The following is a 22,136-nucleotide window of genomic DNA, read 5'->3' on the forward strand; positions in this document are numbered from 1 at the left end:
AATCATTTTATTTTTAAAAATACTTTACTGGGTTTTATATCTAAATGTTTTTATTCATGAGTACACATTATTTTGATATCAGAAAAATTATTTAACACAAATGAATGTACTTCCTTAGTTATATTGCTCAAAATAATTTTCTATGAATTATGAGAAAATCTATTATTTTATGTAAAAATAACTTGATTTGATATAGTAAGGAGGATATAAGTGACTGCATGCTTTTCCATGCTTTGTAATTCTAGAATAATTCTATCTCAATGGCAAAGATTTTACATATTCTTCATTTATCTTGAATGTGAATTATAGAAGTGTTTTGTAGAGGGACTATACTTATTAGCACTGTTCTTCTCCTGAAAAAAAATCATTTTTAGTACCAGCCTAATAATTGCATTGATAATTTTAGGATTACCTGTGTAGAACATTTCATCTTGACGTTAATGCTCTTTTTGTATTAAGGGTACAGATAGGATCTGAGTTGTTCAGTAGGGTTGATTCACACTTTTGTTTGGTATGCAATTTGAGCTAAAAGTAATGATAGTAATGATCTTGGATGCTTTCAAGCCTTGTGCAGTAATTAAAGGAAAAATGCTTAATCTTTTCCTTTTAATAATAATCTCCTATATAAAAAGTTAAGGAATTTTTAAAATTAAGTTATCATGGAACCTGAGTAATTTGCTTTGAATGTAATAAAATATTCTCATTCTTAACTCTTTCCATTCAAATCCCAGCTATTATAACCATTTCTTACAAACCAAAGCACAATTGTTGAGTTCAGAATCAAGTCTTAACAAAACTAATTTGCAGAGTTTGACCTTTAAAAGCCACTGAAAGTGTCATTGATGTCATCACTATTATATAGCTGCTTTTTTGACTTACAGCATTTTTTCTTCTGGATTAAGCTTGAACCACTCTATAATTCATCTCATTTCATCTCAGCTATATCTCAGAAGACAGATCAAGTCCTAAAACTGCTTGTTGTAAGGTTGTTATGCGCAATGCCCAAGTATAAAGGAATAAGACAACACTGACTATAATTAGCATATTCACTACATGGAAATTTATAACATCTTATGTCTTCTTTTAGTGCTGGAAGGAAAGAAGAAAGGAAGGAAGAAGGGAAGGAAGGAAAGAAGGAAGAAATTTAGTTGAGCCTTCCAGAGAATTAATTCAAAACCACCATTGTTATTTATCAGTGAAAGAGAGAGGCAATGTGCCTTTGGGGCTGGTTTTAAATTGCTAAAATCATGGTTTCAGCCCTATTTTCTAGAATGAGCTTTATGCTGAGAAAGGCTCCTCTCCCCAGTAACAGAATGGAAATTTAACTCCCATACAACCAATCCACAATTCACAAATTTCTTTGGCAGAATCAGGCCAAAATGTGTGATAAGCTGTGCACAAAATCATACACTTTTGGTGAAAGTATCTTAAAATACAAGCTCAACTCAATAGAACAGTATCTTCATTTACTTATATAAAGGTCAGTATATTTGTTTACTGTCAAAATTTTTAAATAAACAAGCCAGTTTCTAAAGTGAGCAGAATCAAAAATTGCTAAGAGTTGCAAGAAAAATAAAAATCTAATATTGAGTAAAGACATCCTTAAAAGGAGCCAATAAAGCCATTTTAAATATAAACTACAAGGTTTACCAATACCAGAATTAGAGACGCCTTCCACTTGTTAATAGCCCTTATGGTCAATTTTCCATTAAAAAAAGAATCTCTGAGACTAAAGAGGAATTGGTCAAATCATAGAAGATTTTTAGTCAGTGTGTGGATTAAGTAAATTACACAAATTATACTTATAAACCACATGTTAGAGCTATTATGCTTTGCTGAACTTTCCAATCAGTTCCTTAATTTAAAAAGCAACATAGTTCTTTGTCTTTGACAAATGTCTGTTTCAAATGAACTATCAGATTTTGTTGTATCTTCATTTAGTGAGACATTAAGCAAAGCCTTGCATGATATTTTCATAAACCCAATGAAAAAAATGGAAATGTGGGCTTTGGCGATAGTAAGTAAAGAGTAAACTAATGGGTTGATGCTAGGGTGAAAGCAAGTCTATGGCAATCCACCAAAGGATTCTGCCTATAACTTTGTATTCTTCAAATATTTGAGTAGATAAGACCCAATTATTTTTAATACAAAGCATGGAAAATATACTATCACTGATATACATAAGAGTGTGGAATTAATTCTTAAAAATGGTGACAGAAATTATAAATTTCCAAATGAGTAGAATCTCAAACATATTAGGAACTAAAACAGACTTTAACAATTATGTTCTGACAAAAAATAATGTTATGATTCTGTCAAGAAGAAGAGGTGCAAGGAGAAAAAGTGAGAAAGTAAATGACCTAAATCATCATCTATAATATAGAAAATCCACATATAGTATGAAATATAAAAATTAACAGCAGTAGTAGTTATTTATCAAGAATCATAATGGTGGTAAGTTATGTGAATAAAACAGCAAAAATAATTAAAAGGTAGTTTATGAAAGGAATAAAGTGTAGTCAAGCAAGGAGCAGTGCATTGATGTTTATATTTTAAGCCATCAGGAGTATTAGAATTTTAACTATTAATACATATGCATGTATTTTTATTTTTATTCTATCTTATTTTAGAAAGAGAAAGAACATGTGAGTGGGGGAGAAGGCAGAGGAGAGAGAGAATATCAAGGAGGCTCCACACTCAGCATGGAGCCCAACACAAGGCTCAATCCTATATACAACCCTGGATCATGACCCTAGCCAAAATCAGCTGGACACCAACTGACTGAGCCATGCAGGCACCCCTGTATTTTTAAATATATTAAAATTTAAATTAGGTACTAACTTTCCCCCCAAGGAGGAATTGTGTTTAAAATAAAAATCAAATCCTCTCCAACATATTTGGAAGATATCAAATTCTGGGTGTGAGACAAGAAATATACAAGATGCTTTTGAAACATCTCACCTTATACAAGGTGTCCTATGAGTATAATACAAGGTGTCATATAATACAGTATGATAACAAAAAAGCTGTCAGAAAATACCATAGTCATGACCAAAGGACTGAGCTAACTCAAAATAGGTTCCTATTGACTAAAGATGGAAAAATTGAGCACTAACAATAATTACCACAATGGACTGAAATACCTCAAATATACTTAAATTCATTAATTCATAATGATTAATAACTAAGAGTAGGTGGGATATCCCCACATTATTCTGGCTTTTGCAAAGCATTGTGGCAATTTTTTTTTCTTACAAATGGCCACAGCAATTATTTCCAGTACCCTATACTGTTTCAAGCACCCTAACCAACATAATAAAAATGTGGAATCTATTTTCCCTCCCTCCTCTTCTCCACTATACCTAGGGGAGAGTCTTGACTATTTCAAACTATAGAATTTGGTGGAAGTACATTTCTGAGGGCAAGTCATAAAAAGGGTACGCCTCGCTTAGATCTTTCTCTAGGAAGCGCACTCCTGGAACTCAGCCACCATGCTCTGAGGAAGTCCACACTATGGGAGAGGCCACCAGTAGGTGTCCTGGCCACTGGCCTCAGCCAAGCTCTCAACCAATATCTAGTATCAACTCCAAACATACATATGAACAGTCCTTCAGATGATTCTATCCTCCAGCCTTTGAGACTTCCAACTATTGATCCAAGGCCCCCATATTGTGGATCAGAGACAAAACATGACCACTCTTTGCCAAATTCTTGACCCACAGAACCCTTAGCATAATAAATGGTTGTTTTATGCCATAAGACTTCAGAGTAATTTGTGACACAGCCATATTAACTGGAACAAGGATACTTATATCCAGAATTAAAAGGGTAGAATCCACTTCTCAGAACACCTGAAGCAGAGTGCAACAAACATCTGCTTGGAGGGAGTTCACTTGATCTTAGCCAAAAGGCCGAGAAGCGATGCTTGGAGTGAGTTCAAATTTTTTGGCCTGATCCTGTTCCATCCCTGGGTACTTAGAGAACTTACAAATGTCACTGCCAACTTGTCACTTATTTTGAGTGACTAAAAAGGGCAGAAAAGCCACAAGGCTTGGAGGATGTAAAATTCTGCTAATCATGCATAGTGCTGGTGAGTTTAATGGTAAAATTCCCCATCATATTTTCAAAATGTTTGTTTTTGAAAATCCCATAAAATGAAGCAGTACTATTTGTCAAGCAGCATGAGTTCACTAAGAACAATCTGTATTAAGCAAACGATTTTACAGGGTTGCTAGACTAAGAAATCTGAAAATGTGATAGAGATGATAATCCCATACTTTATCCATTATAAGACACCATCGACTGTAACTTATATATTTTTAAATGTAAATTATATAATTATATAAATGATGTCAATTTATTTTTTTTCCATAATATTTTATTGTCAAATTGTTTTTCATACAACACCCAGTGCTCTTCCCCTTAAGTGCCCTCCACCATCACCACCACCTCTTTTCCCCCCTCAATTTAAAATAATGTTTTTTCCTATTATTTAAAGTGCTGTTTTAGACATTTTAGACATAGATTTCTATCATATTTCAGTCTTTGATTACATGAAAAGGTAAATATAAGTTAAATAAATTAAAGTGTTCCAAAATTCTGCTCATTCAGAGTCTAACTGAATCAGTTTTCAACTTAGAGAACTTCCCTGATGACTGTCTTTTCCAGCATGTCATTCTCCATACCATTAAGAATGTCAGTAGTGTGACATTTCTTCAGGGAGTATTCCTCGATTACCTCCAGGATTTCTTCCAAACTACTGACTCATTCTACAACTATTAGTGCTGACACTTTCCAATTTGACTAAATTTATACTTTTTTTTCCTTCAATTGAATCACATGTTGCTGGAAGTTTGATTCGAGGTTAGCAAGGAGTTTCTCACAATGTTTGATGTTGAACACCTTAATCGTAACCCTTTGTGATAAATAGATCAGTCACAACAGCTTTTCATTAATTAGTTTTTCATCTATTCCTAAGGACTTGGCAATTTCTCCTGTGTTTAGTGGGATAACTTGGCTTATAACAGCCATTCCTTATGCACATAATTTAGTAACAAAAGTAATGTAGTTTCATCTACTTTGGGGCACCTCCTTTTCTTTAGAAACTTGTAACTACTTTGTTTCAACAGGGCCATGACAGAAATATGGCATCCAGAATATAGACCAGATTCAGAGAACACACAAGATGGTGAATAAAACCTAAAATATATCACAGGAGGAAAGCAAACTAGGGAATCTTTATAGAAGAGAACACCAAGTATCAAATAGCTGCCCTCAAGTGTCTACAAGGCAAAGAGTGGTACAAGAAGGAATTGAGTTGTTATGTACCAAATTACCATACAGTTTAAACAACTAAGTCCTAAGGCAGCAACTACTATACAGAGATTAAATTGGTTTACTCTGAGTCTATTAACTTAATAAACTTTATATCTCTGAATTTCAAGTACAAAAAATTCAACCTATCTGCCTTAAGCAAAAGTGTGACTTATCAACTCATTTAACTGTGAAGTACAATTTATAGCTGCTTTTAGATAATCTGGATTCAGAGTCCAGAATGAAGACATCAGGACATACTTTTTTGGTCTCTTGGTTTTTCTTTTTACTATCATGGTTTTATTTTGAGTGGCTTGACCCCATGAAGACAAAGACATTCACCAACAAACCTAGGTATCATTAACCCTTATGTCTGGAAGTCTCTGTGAAAGAAGCCAGTTTCGTTCCCAATGATTTCAGCAAAAGTGCTGGTTAGATCACAAAACACCCCCAAATCGCTCACTGTGTTCAAGAGGAGAATAATCTGAACGGTTGAGCCTGTGTGTAGTGACCCCCTACATTCAGAAAGGGGTGAGGAGCCCTGTTGAACCAAATGAACTCAGAATGGAAGAAAAGTGGTTTCACAAGAGAATCCAGGCAGACAAAAAAAGCATACCCTGACTATATCTACATATTAGATTTTATAAGGAAAATCATCCAAAACAAAATTAAAAAGCAAAATAATTAAAAAGTTATTTTCAAAAAATTATCACACAAAGAAAAAGTTAATTAACTTTTAAAAATAGAAATGATACTATATTCTTTGACTAGAAGTGTGAAACTAAAACTTACTGGAAAATAATTTAACTCTTTATAAAATTTCAAGAGTCCTAATTAAACAATTTTTTTTAAATGTTTTACTTATTTTTGAGAGAGAGAGAGAAACAGCATGAGCAGGGGAGGGTCACAGAGAGAGAGATGCAGAATCCGAAGACAGGCTCCAGGCTCTGAGCTAGCTGTCAGCACAGAGCCTGACCCGGGGCTTGAAGCCACAAACCATGAGATCATGACCCGAGCCAAAGTCAGATGCTTAATCAATTGAGCCACCCAGGCACCCCAAATGTTTTAATAAACAAGAAACTTAAATATATAACTCAAAAAGCTAAAAGAAAAAACAAAATAGCAAAATAAGATAAAACTAGAAAAGGTAAGAGTATTTTAATAGCTTTTTCAGATAATTGTAGATATTCGTTTTTGGTCCAATGCCAAAGCCTAACAGTGATAATTTCTTAAAAGCTAATTGCAGTGTGGAATCCAAAATGATATAATGAACTTTTCCTATTCGTTTACATTAAAAATGACTGTCTATCTTGCATTTTGAATGGAATTTTTGTTTTTTTACCTACACATTTTATAGAATCATACATTGTTTATTCAGAAAATATTGGTTCACTAAGTAATGCAAATCTTCCAAATTTCACACATTGCTTTGTACAATATCAAATCATATTTGTTAATACCACCATCACAAAAAGTCTAAGTATTGGGGTGGCAAGCACAGTGTAGCAGATCTAAGCTTTCCAAAATTCTAATTTTTGCTTAAAACCTTGAATTTATCATTGGCAACAGTACTTTCAATCATTTTCATTTAAGTGCCAGGTTTACTGTGTTCATTTTCAAGAAGATGTCTGCCAGTCTAAATGAATGTAGCTTATCCATTGTTCTTTCAACTAAAGATTATGTTCCATGAAAAAAAATAAGTGACTATTTCAGCTTGCAACTCAAAAAAGCATTTTCAGGCATTTCCTTGAATCAGCCAACATATTTCACTATTGGCAGTGCCTTCCGTTTTCCCATATAGAATATAAAGGAACATGTATTCAAGACTAGTGACTTACAAAAATACTGCTTCATCAAGGACATTGCTAACTGACACTAGCATTTTTAGTTTCACTGTGAGTGCCTGGTATGAAGAACACAATAACAATATAAATGGTGGTTTGGTGTACTTCCTTGATTCATGCTAAGATGCCAGCCGTTTTATTTACCATTGATTTGTATCATTAATGGAAATGTCGACATGACAAAAGACACAAGTAACATATTTTCATTATTATGAAAATAGTCCATTGAAAACCAAGAAACTAGAAGGTCTAGACTTAGATCCATGAATATAAGAACATTTAGTATATGGTAACAAAGGAATTCCAAATCAGTAAGGAATGGGCTTTTAGAAAAACTACACACACACACATATATATAAATGCTTAGAAAGTGGTTTGGAAAGACATATATTAAACTATTATCAAGCATGGGGATCTGGTGATGAAGGAAGACTTCCACTTTTTTAAAAAAATTAAGGCACATAATATAAAATTCACTATCTTGAGCATTTTTAGTGTACAGTACAGCAGTGTGTGCATCATCATGCAGTAGATCTCTAGAACTTTTTAATCTTGCAAATCTGAAATCCTGTACCCATTAAACAGCTCCCCTCTTCTCCCTCTCCTAGCCCTTAGCAACCTTCATTTTGTTTTTTGTTTCTAAGAGTTTGACTACTTTAAAGACCTCATCTCATAAGTGGTTTGATGCAGTTTTTGTCTTTTTTGTGATTGGCTTATTTCACCTTGTATAATGTCCATTATATAAGGGCCATCCATTTTGTAGTATGTGTTTATATACTTTTTCTATCGTCTGTTTTTTCTTTAATCTTTATATTCTTCCTTCCATTAACTTTGGGTTTAAATTGTTCTTCTGTGTGTGTGTGTGTGTGTGTGTGTGTGTGTGTGTGGTGTGTGTGTGTGTGTGTTTGTGTTGAGGTGTAAAGTTTTATTATTGATTTGAGATCTTTCTTTTTTAATGTAGACACCTCTATAAACTTCCTCTTAGTACACTTTTGCTGCATCTCATCAATTTTGGTGTGTTGTTGCTGGAGTCCAGCTCCAGCAGATCCAGAGTCCCCTGAAGGATGGACGGTGTCAGCAAGAGAGAGAGATGAGAGAGCTGCACGTTCCTTTCTTGGTCACCAGGCAGACATCTCTGTTCAGTCTGCTTTTGTGTCCTTTTTTATTAGTTAAGCAATTACATGACATCAGAAAATAGAAATTGTTTACAGTTTTTAACTCAGTGATAAGGTGTTTCAATCATCAAAGGTGTACAGAGGCAAGTTTTACAGAAGTATTTTTGTAGAACCATCCCAATTTATTTTTGGCATCAGTCCCCAAGGTTAAGAAAGTAACAAACTCATCTTATTTTGTATGAGTTGGGCTTTGGCCAATAATTATGACTTTGTTTTTAATTAACATGTTATAACCAAATCATGTAATACATTTACAGAAAGGTAAATTTTATAATTAAGAGAATAACAAGATGTTTTTAGTAAAAAACAGGATAATATACATATTATTTAAGTTAGTAATGCTAAAACTAAAATATAGGTTAAATTGTAAAAAGATAGGCTGGGAGTTATTTTATCTAGTTCATAAACCACAAGAGAAAGAATGTTTGTTAACAAGTTGCTAGGGAAATCCCTTTCCTTGATGTAAGCATAATGGGGGCCCTGTGTGCGTTGACCTTGCACCTGGGTTTCTAGTTTCTTATCCATCTTCATAGCTGAAGTCAGTACAAGGGAGGGTATTTGGACTTCAATAGCAAAAATATATGCAGCAACTGATGTTCAGCCCTTGTCTGTTCCTTATCTGTAAGTTAGGCTCTTTTTCTCTGGGCCAGAGTTAATTGTAACTCTTGTGTTCTTAGCCCCCGTTATGTTTCGGGTCTGTAAGGCTCATTAGAAGAGCCTTTAGCAAACATCTGCAGCACTTTGATCTAAAATCCCTTATGCAGGGGCAAGAATATGCCTTTTCTTATGGGGTAACTGTGTGGGGAATATTGGTCTGATTTGGAACACTGTAAGGCCTAATCAATAGCAACAGGCTTAATTTCACATGGCCAGTAGTAGCAGAAAGAGATGCCAGTTCTGCCTCTCATGACAGGAGCCGTGCAACGTCTATCATTTCCTTACTGTGACCGTGTCATCCAGCAAGGCCGGTGCGGCTCCTGGCATGTTGTATCTTAGTTTTCATTTGTCTCAAGATGTCTTATGATTTCTTCCTTGACCCATTGGTAGTTCAAGAGTGTAATGCTTAAATTCCACATATTTCTGAATTTTTAGCATTCTTTTTTCTACTGATTTCTAGATTCATTACATTGTGTTAAGAAAATATACTTGGTGTGATTTTGATCTTCTTAAATTTATTAATATTTGTTTTGTGACTTAACATATTGTCTATCCTGGAAAATGTTCTATATGTTCTTAAGTAGAATGTGTATTCTTCTGTTGTTGGGTAGAGCATTCTATATGTCTGTTAGGTTCAATTAGTCTATGGTGTTGTTCAAGTCCTCTGTTTATTTACTAGTTTTGGTCTGGTTGTTCTATCCATTATTGAAAACAGGGCATTAAAATCTCCTGCCATTATTGTGTTACTGTCTATTTCTTCTTTCAGTTCTGTCAGTCTTTGCTTCATATGTTTGGTTGCTCTACTGTTAATGCAAATATATTTATAATGGTTATGTCTTCCTGGTAAATTGATCCTATTATCATTATATAATGTCTTTTATTGTTTCTTGTGATACTATATAACTTAAAATCTACATTTCTCTCATGTAATTATGGTCATCTCTCACACTTTTTGTTACAATTTGCATGGAATATGTTTTTCCATCCTTTCACTTTAAGTCTATGTGTCCTTATAACTAATGTCTCTTGGGGGATGTCTGGGTGTCTCAGTCAGTTAAAGATCCAACTCTTGATGTCAGCTCAGGTCATGATCTCACAGTTGTGAGACTGAGACCTATGTCAGACTCTATGCTCACAGCACAGAGCTTGCTTGGAATTCTTGCTTTCCCTCTTTCTCTGCCCCTCCCCCAGCTCTAAAAAAAATAATTAAAGCCTCTCATAGACATCATGTAGTTGGATATTGCTTATTTTTATTAATTCAGCCACTCTGTATCTTTTATTTGGGGTTTAATCCATTTATATTTAGAGTAATTACTGATAAGGAAAGTCTTACTGTTGCCATTTTGTTGATTGTTTTTGTTTGCCTTGTAGTTATTTTGTCCTTCTTTTCCCCTCTTGGCCCCTTCTTTTGCCATTTATTTATTTTTTGAGTAGTGACATGCTTTCATTCCCTTCTTATTTTCTTTTCTTTCTTCTATAAACATTTTCCTTGTAGTTACCATGGGGATTACATAAAACATCTTCTACTTAAATTAATATCAACTGCAATCACAACACTCCTCTCTCCCCCCCTTTATGTTATCAATACCCCAAATTACATCGTTTTAGATTTTGTATTCATTCACATTTTTAGTTATGGTTATCTTTTATGCTTTTATTCTCTTAATTTCTATACCATAATTTAACCTGACTTTTGCACCACTATTACAATACTACAGGATTCTGTATTTGTCTATGTATTTATCTTTACCAGAGAGCACTATATTTTTTTATATTTTTGTGTTGCTGTCTAGCGTCTTTTTCTTTCACCTTGCATAAATCCTGTTAACAGTTTTTATAGGGTGTGGCAGGTTCTCCTTCATGAGGAGGGGTCCTGGGGAGAGGACCAGCGAGACACAACGACTGTTCCCAAAGGCTGATAGCTAAGGCTGATAGCCAATGAAAAGAGGGATGTTCCCGAACAAATCGAATGGGAATGTGAACAAGGGACGTTTCTCAATGGAAACGTGAATGGTCCCAGAAAGCAAGGTCACCACGAACGTCCCCAAAAGAAATGGAGATGGACCAAGAGCTGAGGGCTAATGGCAAACTTTATTAGGAATAGCATCTTATTTTATACCCTCCTTAAAGCATAGTAAATGTTTAGTCAGCAATAAATATTTAACCAGAACAATAGATACAGATAAAGAAAGGGCAGAACAGGAACAGCTTGCAAGTGTAGGTGGGTATATCTCCAGTGCCACGGCTTCTTGATGCACTTGGCTGATGACCAGGAAGGCTCTGTCCTGCACGTCCTCCTGGGACTTCATCAAGTCCCATGTTTCCAGCATTCTGGGAACAGAAATCCAATAAGGACAATTCATATACAAGGAGAGTGCTGAGAACAGAGGTCCAGTGCTGAGAACAGAGGTCTGATAAGGACAGTTCATCCTATTTCCCAACAATAGGGGAGGTCTAGTGGTGATGAACTCCTTCACTTTGGTTTTTCTGGGAAGGACTTTACTTGTCCTTCATTTTTAAAGGTCAGTTTTGCCAGATACAGTATTCTGGTTGACAGCTTTTTCCTTTCAGTATTTTGGACATATTAACCCATTCCCTCTGGCTTGTAATGTTTCTGTTGAGATATCTACTCATAAATTTATGGGAACTTTCTTGTACATCATGACTCTCTTTTCTTTTGCTACTTTCAAGATCCTGTCTTTGACTTGTAACAGTTTGATTATAATATGTCTTATTGTGGGCCTCTGGGTTCATCCTAGTTGAAGTTTATCGTACTTCTTGAATTTAGATATTCATTTACTTCCTCAGATTTGGGAAATTTTCAGCTATTGTTTCTTAAAATAAGCTCTCTGCCTCATTTTCTCTCACTCTTCTTCTGTGATTCCCATAATGTGTATGTTGCTCCACTTGATGGTTTCCCATAAGTCTCTTATGATTTCTTCACTTTTCTTCATTTTTTTTTTGTTCCACTGATTTGATAATTTCAAATAACCTGTTTCAGGTTCATTGATTCTTTCTTCTGCTTGATCAGTCTACTATTAAAGCCCTCTAATGAATTTTCAGTTCAGTTATTGTATTCTTCAGCTCCAGAGTTTTTGAAAGAAGTCTTTCTTTCTTCCTCCTTCCCTCTCTCCCTTCCTTCCTTCTTTCCTTTCTTCCTTCCTTTCTTTCCGTTGCCTCTTCCTCTCTCTTTCTTTTTTCTTTCTTTGTTTTGATTGCTTTGTCAATATTCTCATTCTATTCATGCATCCTTTTTCTGATTTCGGTTAGTTGTTTATATGTGCTCTCTTATAGCATTTTGAGCTTAAGATGATTATTTTGTATTTTTTGTATGGTAATTTATAGATCTCCATTTCTTTAGGGTTGAGTGTTTGTTTATCTGTTTAAGATTTCTTTTGTTGCTTTGATAGGGCCAGGTTTACCTGTTTCTTCATATGCCTTGTTAATTTTTTTGTGAAGTATACATTTGGAAGTTTAACCACTCCTTTATCTTTACAGACTGGATATGTACAGGGGAATACCTTCATCAATCAGCATAGCTAGAGATTCTGGGGACCTCTCAAATCATTTCTTAGGGGTGTGTCTTCTTGGGGCTTGTGTTTGTAATTTCCCAGTTAGAGAGTTGTTGGTCTTCTTCAGGAACTTGTAGTCTTTTGCTCCTTTTAGTGCCTGTCTCTGATATTGTAGGTTCTCTGGGGTTACAACAAGCTGCTAAACTCCTTTTTCTTCTTAGTGGCCCCAGGCATCTAAAGCATGACAGTTCTGTCAGTGCTTCAAGTCAGATGAGATAGAAATCAGTCCTTGAGAAGCTTCCCAAAAGCCAGAATATTGGTCCCCCATTCCAGTCTTCTCTTTTCCTCCCAGGGGAGGAGCCACAAGTTGGGCACTTTCTGCTGATTGTGCCAAGTTGTGCTGGCTTCTATCTGCGGTATATAGGAAATTCTCCAGTGCTGCAATAAGTGGCTGAGCTCTCTTTTGTTCTCAGCTGGCTAAGAATCCAAAGTATGCCGGCTTTTCAATCAGGCAGAGTCAGCAAGACAGAAATCAGACCCATGGGCAGGCCCTGCAAAAGCTAAAACATTGGACCTTGGTTTCACGCTTCTCTTTCCCTCCCGAGGGAGAAGCCCTGAGCTGGGCTTTTTCTCTTGATCACACTGTATTATGCTGGCTTAGCGGGAGGAGCAATTGCAGGTTAAATACATGGCTTTTCTTACCTGCTTCAATGGATTGTTCATTCTTTGCTTTGAGTTTGTCTAGGCTACTATGATTTCTTAACTTATTTCTGGAGTTCTGATAAAGATTTTTTGGACTGTGTATTGTTGCTAAATCTGTGTCTCTTTGGAGGAACAAGATCTGGGGCTGCCTATTCCACCATCTTGCTACACGGTTAGACTCTCCTTTTATTCAATATAGTTATTTGCATTTGGATTTTTATATCCATCACATTTCCTTTTAAAAGTATGAAGAAAAATATTCAAATCTAAATGTAAAATGATTGAAGGAAAAGGTTTTTTTTCATTGCCAAGAAAGGCAAGAATATAAATATCACTGGTTTATAACGTTTCATTATTATGATTTATACTAAATGTCAGTAAGTATTAACCTATGTTTTATATATATTATATATGTTATATATATAATCTATATTATAGAAAACTCCCACTATTACCTCTTCCAATTTCTTACAGCCTTAGCAAACGTGAAAAAGGGTATTTTATTATAGGATAAGATATAAGCTCATACAACTATTGTGGAGCAGACATTTAAAATATCTTTTACCAATGTAAATAAGTATAATTGTGAAATAAATTATTTATTTAGGTTTTTTTTCTTTTGGGCTTTAGGCTTTAGGATTTTTGTCTTCTTATGGAATAGGAATGGAATACAATCAAGCCAAGGTAAAGTCATTGTATTTTTCTTGGAACAAAACTGATTTTTTCAAATGAGACATTGAATAGTCTTTTCTTTAGGTAAAGGGGCCTGAGAGTGGTGGTTAGAAGCACCAGCTCAACAGTCAGAAGTTTAAGGTTAAAGTGTCATAAGTTTCTTAATGTCCCATATTTCAGGTTCTCCATTATAGATAGATAATGTCTACTTCATAGTTACTTTGTGATGATTAAATGAAATATCATGTACACTGCCCTTTTCACAGACTCCAGAGTTCCCTAAGCCCTCCAAAAATGCCAGCCATCTTTACCAAGGAAGAAGATGAAACTTAAAATTTATTTTGGAGTGGTTCAAGGTTCATTTCTGGGCAAGGAACAAAAAAGCAAAGCTTGGTTTGAGCTTCAAATGTAGATGGTGGACATAGATATAGGTTTTTTGTTTTTGTTTTTTCTTTTACTTTAGGCACTGATATATTACACCTTTGGAAGTGCTGGAGGAAGCATGATGTCCCAGATGATTTTGGTATGTAAATTAAATATTCTTGGGCCCAAATGGGTGCATCCTAAATACCACACTGTCAGAATATTAAGAATATATATCCTCGTGTTTTAGGGGTACAGATATTTGTCAGGAATCAATGTTCTACAGAATTGTGAAGTCGCCTTAAATCATTACAAGAAGGTAGCAGATTACAGTGAGTAATTCACATTTATTTCAAGATAAGAAGACTTGCTGAGTAATTAGAAGAATAAATCAATGCCAGTTTGTTTATTTATGAAAGTATTAAATGACTATGCTTTGAACATTTGTTATAGTACAATTCCTTCAATACAATGTAGAGTTTTCTGATTTCTTAATACTTTTTAAAAGCTTTAAATGAATGTGCTTATCTTTTGTTAGAATATGTCCCCATGTTCTTGTGCTATGCTTTCCTTCAACTGAGAATTTGAATGAAGCATCAATAAATATTTAGCAGTTTTTCTAATTCTAACATTTAGAATAGGAGATGTCTTACTAAAAATTCCTCAATAAATGTGTGTAAGATACATGCACTATCAGTCTTTATCACCATATTGAGAACAATTCAAGTAATCATTTTTCTATTAAAATGATCATAAAAATAGGGCTTGAGATTAATATATGTTTCTAGAATCATTTTCAAAGTTGTATGTAAAATTTCATCTTGCACATCATTGAACCAGACTACATAATAGATTTTTAAATAAAAGTTTTCCAAGAACTGAATTAGGTAAGGTCCATATAGTTAATTTCTGTAATCAGAATAATACCTAAATACATACCTCTGGCATTATTAGGATCTGAGAAATGAAAGAGTAAAATAACTGCTTTTTTTAAATTTAAGGTTCTATATAAAACAAGATCATTTCATATGCCTAATGAAACTAGAGTTACTATTCATATATTTCAAACTACAATTTATGTATTTCAAACTTCATATTTTGTTAGGTTTATCCAAATATATTTATCTTTATATTTATTTTCCAACTATTTATAGAAAATAACTAAGAAGCAGTTAATTACTCTTATATTGTAGTTTTGATCTTGGAAACAGGCAGTGGTAAAAAGGGTCAGTTGCCTGCTTCTAACGTCTGTCTTCTTTCCCTGAGCCTGCTTGGACAGACTCTTCAGTAGGCTCTCATGTGTGTTGATACACTATCTGTAGGGACTGCAAAAAATAATGAGGTTTCTTGCACTTTTCTCAGAATCAAATAAACAAAAATAAGTAAATTTCTATCCCCTAAGAGTAATTTTTTTCTGTTAATAGGCCAGAATTCTGCACAATTTAAGAATAGGCTGAATGGTGTTTTCTCTAAGCTGTTTTCTCTAAGTTAGCTCTTGCAACCTTGTGGATTCTGTCTATTCTCTATTTTATTTCTGTTCACAGTTGCTGACAAATTGGAAAAAAGTGAAAGTATTCCAGTGGAAAAAGTGAGACTGACTGAGAGACCTGAAAACCTGAGTTCTAACAGTGAGATTTTAGATTGGGACATATACCAATACTATAAATTTTTGGCAGAAAGAGGAGATGTTCAGATACAGGTAATATATATAGACGAATTTGGATTTTTAGAATATGCAAATTACAAGAGGTTTGATTGTCTTGAGTCCTAAAAGAGTTCATAATGCTCCATCCTGAATGTGAAAGGGAAGAGACACCCTCTCCTCTTTGCCCTACTCTTTCCTTGTTACCTTCCACTTGAAGCTTCTATAACAAAGGGGGGGCCAGCTGTTATAGTAATGGCAATGTTTTTCTTTTACATTTACTCCTAAAATTTTACTTTAAAAAACCTAGATTTTAAGTAGAGAACAAAGCACCATCCAGTGTTGACTTTAAGATGAATGAACTCTTACCAGCATTCAGAAGTTCTGTCTTTGAGAATGGGAATGGGACAGCATTTGCGTGACCTTCAAGAGTTAAGAGTAGAGGCCATTAGGTTTATGTACCCAAGTGTTGCTGTTTACCAGCAGGCCAGCTTCCTGCCACTGAGGAAGCCAGATGCCCAGCATCAGTCAATTACCGAAGAAAAGGTATCTCCTGGAATGTTTTTCTGCTTCTTTTCTAGGCATACCAACTGCATCAAACTAAAACAGCATAATATAATAAAATCACCAAGTAAATGCCTATTTTATCTCTCCTTTATCATTTATTTTTCAAATTGTGCTATAATTGGCATATTTCTTCATTTAAATAATCCTATCGCTAAAATAATTTTCAAAAATTGTCGTTCCTAGGTTTCTCTTGGACAATTACATCTAATTGGGAGGAAAGGTCTGGATCAGGATTATGATGTAAGTCATCTCATTTTTCAGTCACATGAGGTGGGGAGGAGAGTGGTGAGGGAGAATGGGGCAGAAAAAAGGGGGTAGGGAGGCATGGAAAAGTTCCTGGGGAGAGCCCATTACTACTTCCTTGGTCAAATCAACTTTTTAGCTTTTGATGAAGAATGAAGTTCACCCGAGAAAGCACTCTTCCTAATGGCCTCTGGCCTCTAAATACAAAGGAGTAGAGGCTTCCAACAGAACATCTGGGGCTGGGGAGTTCCCATGCTCACTTGAACCTAGTCTCTTCCCACCCTAACTGGAGTTGGATGAGGAAGATGTCCTCACCTGCCAGGCTTGGGCACACCCATTGCCCAAAAACCAGCGATGGAGAGTCCAAGTGGGAGTTTCTTGCAACGGGGTCTGAGAACCAGCCTCAGACTGCTTTCAATATAATTAGAAATATTATTAAACATCCTTATAAACTTGCAAAGTTCCTTTTGCTTAAACTTACCTTGTCCCAGTGAGGTTAGAAGATTAATTAAGAATTCAAATTTATAGCAGAGAAAAAAGCAGATAAGCTTGACCTACACAAGATCCTCAATAAGATACCAGAGCCAGGGGATAAGGTCTCGTCTAGATTCTAATTGTGGTTTCCATAGATCCCCTCAGATCTGAGGAAGTAACTGAGATTCTTTTTAAAAACAGTTTTGCAGCCCTTGTCATTTAATAGAACCTATGTGCTCATTGTCTCAAAGGAACACATATCCTATTTCAACATAGTCCCAATGGCTAACCAATAGAAATAACTACTTTATTAGGTGGTTACATAAAAGAGTGATTTGTTATTACTTTTCACTTCACTTTATGTTATTTTTATGAGTGTAACTTGTATTTTTGAAGTACAGTACACATTTGGTAAATTCAAAATGCATGATAAAATAGGTAGCAATTGAAATAATTATATGCATCTTCAGACAGCTCAGCTGAAGGTCTTCAGATTTTATTAATCCTCATCATAACCAAGGTTGTAGCTTCTTAGAAGGGAAGTTCTAGATTTCACAATATTACTCCAGTGTCAGATTTCAGTCTGCAGTGAGGTTCTCATGTTAACTGACAGATTCATAAACTGGTAAGAGTTGCCCATTTTCCATAAACATGAAATTCCATTGAGTGTGAAGGCACCCAACCCTCAACTGTAGGGAATACCCTCCTGTCTTTGCAGAGCACATACAAAACCCTATAAAGCTAAGCATTCCTGGGCAACACCAACCATTGTGAATACCAGATGGGAGCTGCCTCCAGATGAGGATGAAATATAATCCCAAGGCTGGCAGTGAAAGTTCTAGAGCTATAGTAGCAATGGTCAGGCCCTTGGGCAACACCAAGGAACTCAGTCAAGCTCTCCTTTGGGCTCAGTCACAGAGGTTTTATTATCTCTATTTTACAGAGGAGGCTGGAGGAATGATGTAAACTGTTTCATGTATCACAGCTGGGTAGCAATGTTGAGAATCAGAATCTGAACTCTGGGCTTCAGCATTCAAATCCTGTGCTCTTTCCATAAAAATGTACCTCCTTTTGACCTGGGAGGTAGTGTGGGGGGCATACAACCTCTAAAATCTAGTTTCCTCATTTATAAAGCAAAAAGAAAGAATGATATAATTTATTGGGTTTCTTTAGCTCTAACATTCAAATGGTAGTGTTGGGCCCCATACTTCCCATCCAGATATCACCCAAAGCTTGGCTTATTTCCGGAGCATCTGAGTGGTTCAGGCACATTCTAGGTGCAAGCTCAGGCTTGTCCTTCCAGCTTACCTCAGCCCAATAAACCCAAGCCTGCAAAGAGGGCTCCAGTCAAGGTCTCAAATCTCCAGATTGATCGCCTTGTGTATCAATTAGTTTAGGCTGCATCATAAACCAGTCTCCAACTTAGATGGCTTAAAATAACAACCATTTATTTAATTCATGATTTTAGCAAGTTAGCAGCTTTGGCTGGGCTCAGCTGAGTAGTAATTCTTCTGGTCTCAGGCAGTCTCAACCAATCCTGAGTAGGCTTGCTCATGCATCTGCAGAGTATCAACCAGGGCTGGCTGGTTTATGATGGCCTCATCTGTGACACCTAAGATGACTAGCTCTCCCCACATGCTTCCTTCTCTCAGCCAACTGTGCCCAAACTTTTCACATGGCAGCCAAAGCTTCTAAGAACACAAGGGCAGAAAGCCTTGGGTTGGAACTCACAAATTACTTCCAACACATTCTTTTGGTCAAAGCAAATTACAAGGCCAGCCAACATTGAAGGGGTAGTCAAAGGGACTCCTCTTAATGAAGGTACAACTTCAAAATATTGTGGTCCTTTTGCGGCTTACCATAGCTTAACTGCGCCAGGATCAACTTGGAGGGGGATGAGAGATGCAAAGTGGAAAGAGAAGTTAAAAGGATAGACTCAATTTCTGAAAGGCTGTTACTGTAACTCTTCCCATAGCTAGACTCTTAACTTTCAAGTTTTACCTCCTTAGAAATGATTTTCTTGATCAACTCTACTATTCCACTACTCATTCTATCACAGTACTTATTTTCCTTTGGCTCATATCACCCCCTGAAATATATTGATCTTGACTTATTTATTATCTGTCTCCCCACAATGGAATGTAAGTTCTTGTCTGTCTTGCTCAATCTATGTTTCTTGTACTCCAATAGTATCTGGTATATATTAGGTACTTAGTATTTATTGAGCAAATGAATGAATGAATGAATGAATGATAGCATCCTAAGCATTATATGCTGGTCCTTAAGCTGAGAGCCACCACTTGAGCCAGTATGCTAATCTTTGGTCCACCAACGAAAATGACTAATGTAAGCTTCTTTATAAATGTAAGTAATTCCCACTTTACTTCCCACCAAATTAAGTATCAAAATACATGGAAATAACTCATTTGCCTTTTTTTTCCTTCTCATTGTTTGATTTTAAATTAATTTCCCTCATAGGTTGTCACTGTAAAGCAACAGTTTCACCTCTCCCTGCCCCACTATCAAATTCTTAATTATTGAAAAATATTGTATATGCAAGCCTTGATTACATTATCTTGAATTGCTACACATACATTTTAATGTAATTTGCATTCCTAAATATGTACGGGCTCAGTATGAATTGGATTAGGAAAGCTGGGTATTTGGGTGCATATTATTAAGGTGGATATGGCATAATTAAATAAAATCTAGCAGAACATAATAATCGGATATGTAAGGGCAACTTCTTTGTCTATCCTGCCACCTTTTAAAAAGACAGGAGCTATATACTCTGGTTTCTCTTCAGATCGCATAAATCTTTCGCCTTTTACTAAAAAGACAGGAGCTAATATCATCCCTTTTCAGGATGATTTACAAATTTTGAGATAAAAGGAGTGTTTATGAATATTTTCAGTATAATACATTTCTTGGCATTTCATTCTAGGGGAAACTAGGAGTTTTCTTGAACCAATAAAAAATCATGCTCATTATTTTTTAAAAACAAGAGACTTGGGGCACCTGGGTGTCTCCATTGGTAAGCATCCTGGCTCAGGTTATGATCTCACAGTTTGTGAGTGTGAGCCCTGCATGGGGCTCTGTGCTGACAGCTCATAGCCTGGAGCCTGCTTCAGACTCTGTGTCTCCCTCTCTGCCCTTCTCCACTCACACACGTATTCTCTCTCTCTCTCTCTCTCTCTCTCTCTCTCTCTCTCTCAAAAATAAGTAAAAACATTAAAAATTTTTTAAATATAAAAAGAAACATTTTTTGAAATAATAAAATTTCACTTAGCATAATGCCTGGGACATATTATATTTCAACCTAAGACACTATCAATTATAAGCTACTTTATTTTGTGTTCTACTGAGAAAGAAAAAACACTGCCAGTATAAATTATGTGATGCCATTGATAGTAAGAAGTATCCTGATTAAAGTGGGGACACATCTTAAAATCAGTAAAATATGACAGTAGGTGCTCAGTAAATATTTGAAGAAAGCCTAGATGGTGTCCCAGTCTGTTTTAGCCACGGTGACAAAAATACCATAGTGTGGGTGGCCTTTAAACAGTGGAAGCCTATTTCTCACAGTTCTTGAGGCTTGAAGCCTAAGACCAAGGTGCCAGCATGGTTGGATAGGACTCTCCCCCAGTTTATGGACTTCTTGTTGTATCCTCGTGTAACAAAAAGTGAGCTAGCTGGCTGGGGCCTCTTTTATAAAAACACTAAATCCCATTCGTGAAGGCTCTGCCAGTCATCTTCCAAAGGCCCCACCGCCTAATACCTTCACCTTGGATATTAGGTTTCAGCAATTTTGAAAGGACACAAATTTGCCAGACCACAGCAGATGATAGATGGATGGGTGGGTGGATGAATGGATATTTAACTCTTTGAGAGCAAGGACTCTTCAAAGTAACTTGTGTGATACTTTCTCATTGTGGTTAGTAAATTAAATGTTTATACAATTAAAGCAATAGTATTAAAGGCAAGGTTAATTTAAAACAAAAGAGAACTGAAATGGCAAGTAAGTTTTAGAACCTTTGTCTTACCTAATCTTCACAGCAGCACTATAAGGAAGGTATCATTAATATCTGAGCCCATTTAGTGATACTCAAAGTGAAGAGGCTGATACTAGAGTTCTCCTGATTCCAATTCCCATGCATTTAGTACTCTGCGTTCACGGTGTCAAGAAAGAGGACTTAAATGACAAAGATCTCACAAGAGATGGAAAGGATTCATCAGCACAAAGAGCATCATAGGCTGGGAGAATAATATGAGCAAGGAATGGAGATAGAAATGTTCAGGTGTGTTTAGGAAACAGTCGTTACTTCAGTATGGCTAAAGTAGAATATCCAAAAGCTAAGACCTGCAGGAATATGATGGGGCCATATTATAACAGTCGAAATACTAGGCCAAGGGTTCTTTTTTATTTGGCAGAAAATAGAAGCCATTGGAAATGTATGATCATAAGGGAATCTTGAAACAACAATGATGTCCAAAATGCCTAGAATAACCTAAGTGTCAATTGTAACAATGTATGATTCATCAATCATCTATCAGTAAATAAATCAAAGGTATGATTTACCAATCACATTCATCTGATCCCATTAATAAAGAAAATGAACAATTTCTGTTACTCCATACCTCTCTAATTCTTTTTGGTGTTGCTTTTATCCCACCTATCGCTGCTCATTCTCTCCACTTTGGGAAGGAGCAGATTCTTGCACATCAACCTAGTCAAGGCTTTTTTTTTTAATGTTTATCTATTTTTGAGAGAGACAGAGTATGAGTGGGGGAGGGGCAGAGAGAGTGAGGGAGACACAGAATCCAAAGTAGGCTACAGGTTCTGAGCTGTCAGCACAGAGCCTGACACAGGGATTGAACTCATAAACTGTGAGATCATGAGCTGAGCCAAAGTCAGACACTTAAGCAACTGAGCCACCCAGGTGCCCCTCACACCTAAGCTTTTTTTTTTTTT

At 35.8% G+C, this 22,136-nt stretch overlaps 1 protein-coding gene across 11 annotated transcripts in view; it reads left to right on the forward strand.

The window, feature by feature from the left end:
• Positions 1 to 22,136, forward strand: part of SEL1L2 (SEL1L2 adaptor subunit of ERAD E3 ligase) — a 119,653-nt gene that overhangs the window by 73,269 nt on the left and 24,248 nt on the right. For 10 of the 11 annotated variants that reach the window (XR_003901027.1, XR_003901028.1, XM_029917325.1 and 7 more), the window contains 5 exons: positions 13,834 to 13,887; positions 14,339 to 14,398; positions 14,489 to 14,570; positions 15,783 to 15,937; positions 16,631 to 16,687. Coding sequence is in view for 9 of the 11 variants with exons in the window: in XM_029917325.1 (XP_029773185.1) it covers positions 13,834 to 13,887; positions 14,339 to 14,398; positions 14,489 to 14,570; positions 15,783 to 15,937; positions 16,631 to 16,687 (408 nt within the window). In the remaining 2 variants the exon portion in view is untranslated. The remainder of the gene's footprint in view (positions 1 to 13,833; positions 13,888 to 14,338; positions 14,399 to 14,488; positions 14,571 to 15,782; positions 15,938 to 16,630; positions 16,688 to 22,136) is intronic. The other variant, XM_029917326.1, reaches the window with a different exon arrangement.

Source organism: Suricata suricatta, chromosome 12, assembly GCF_006229205.1.
Source record: "Suricata suricatta isolate VVHF042 chromosome 12, meerkat_22Aug2017_6uvM2_HiC, whole genome shotgun sequence".
NCBI classification, from domain to species: domain Eukaryota; kingdom Metazoa; phylum Chordata; class Mammalia; order Carnivora; family Herpestidae; genus Suricata; species Suricata suricatta.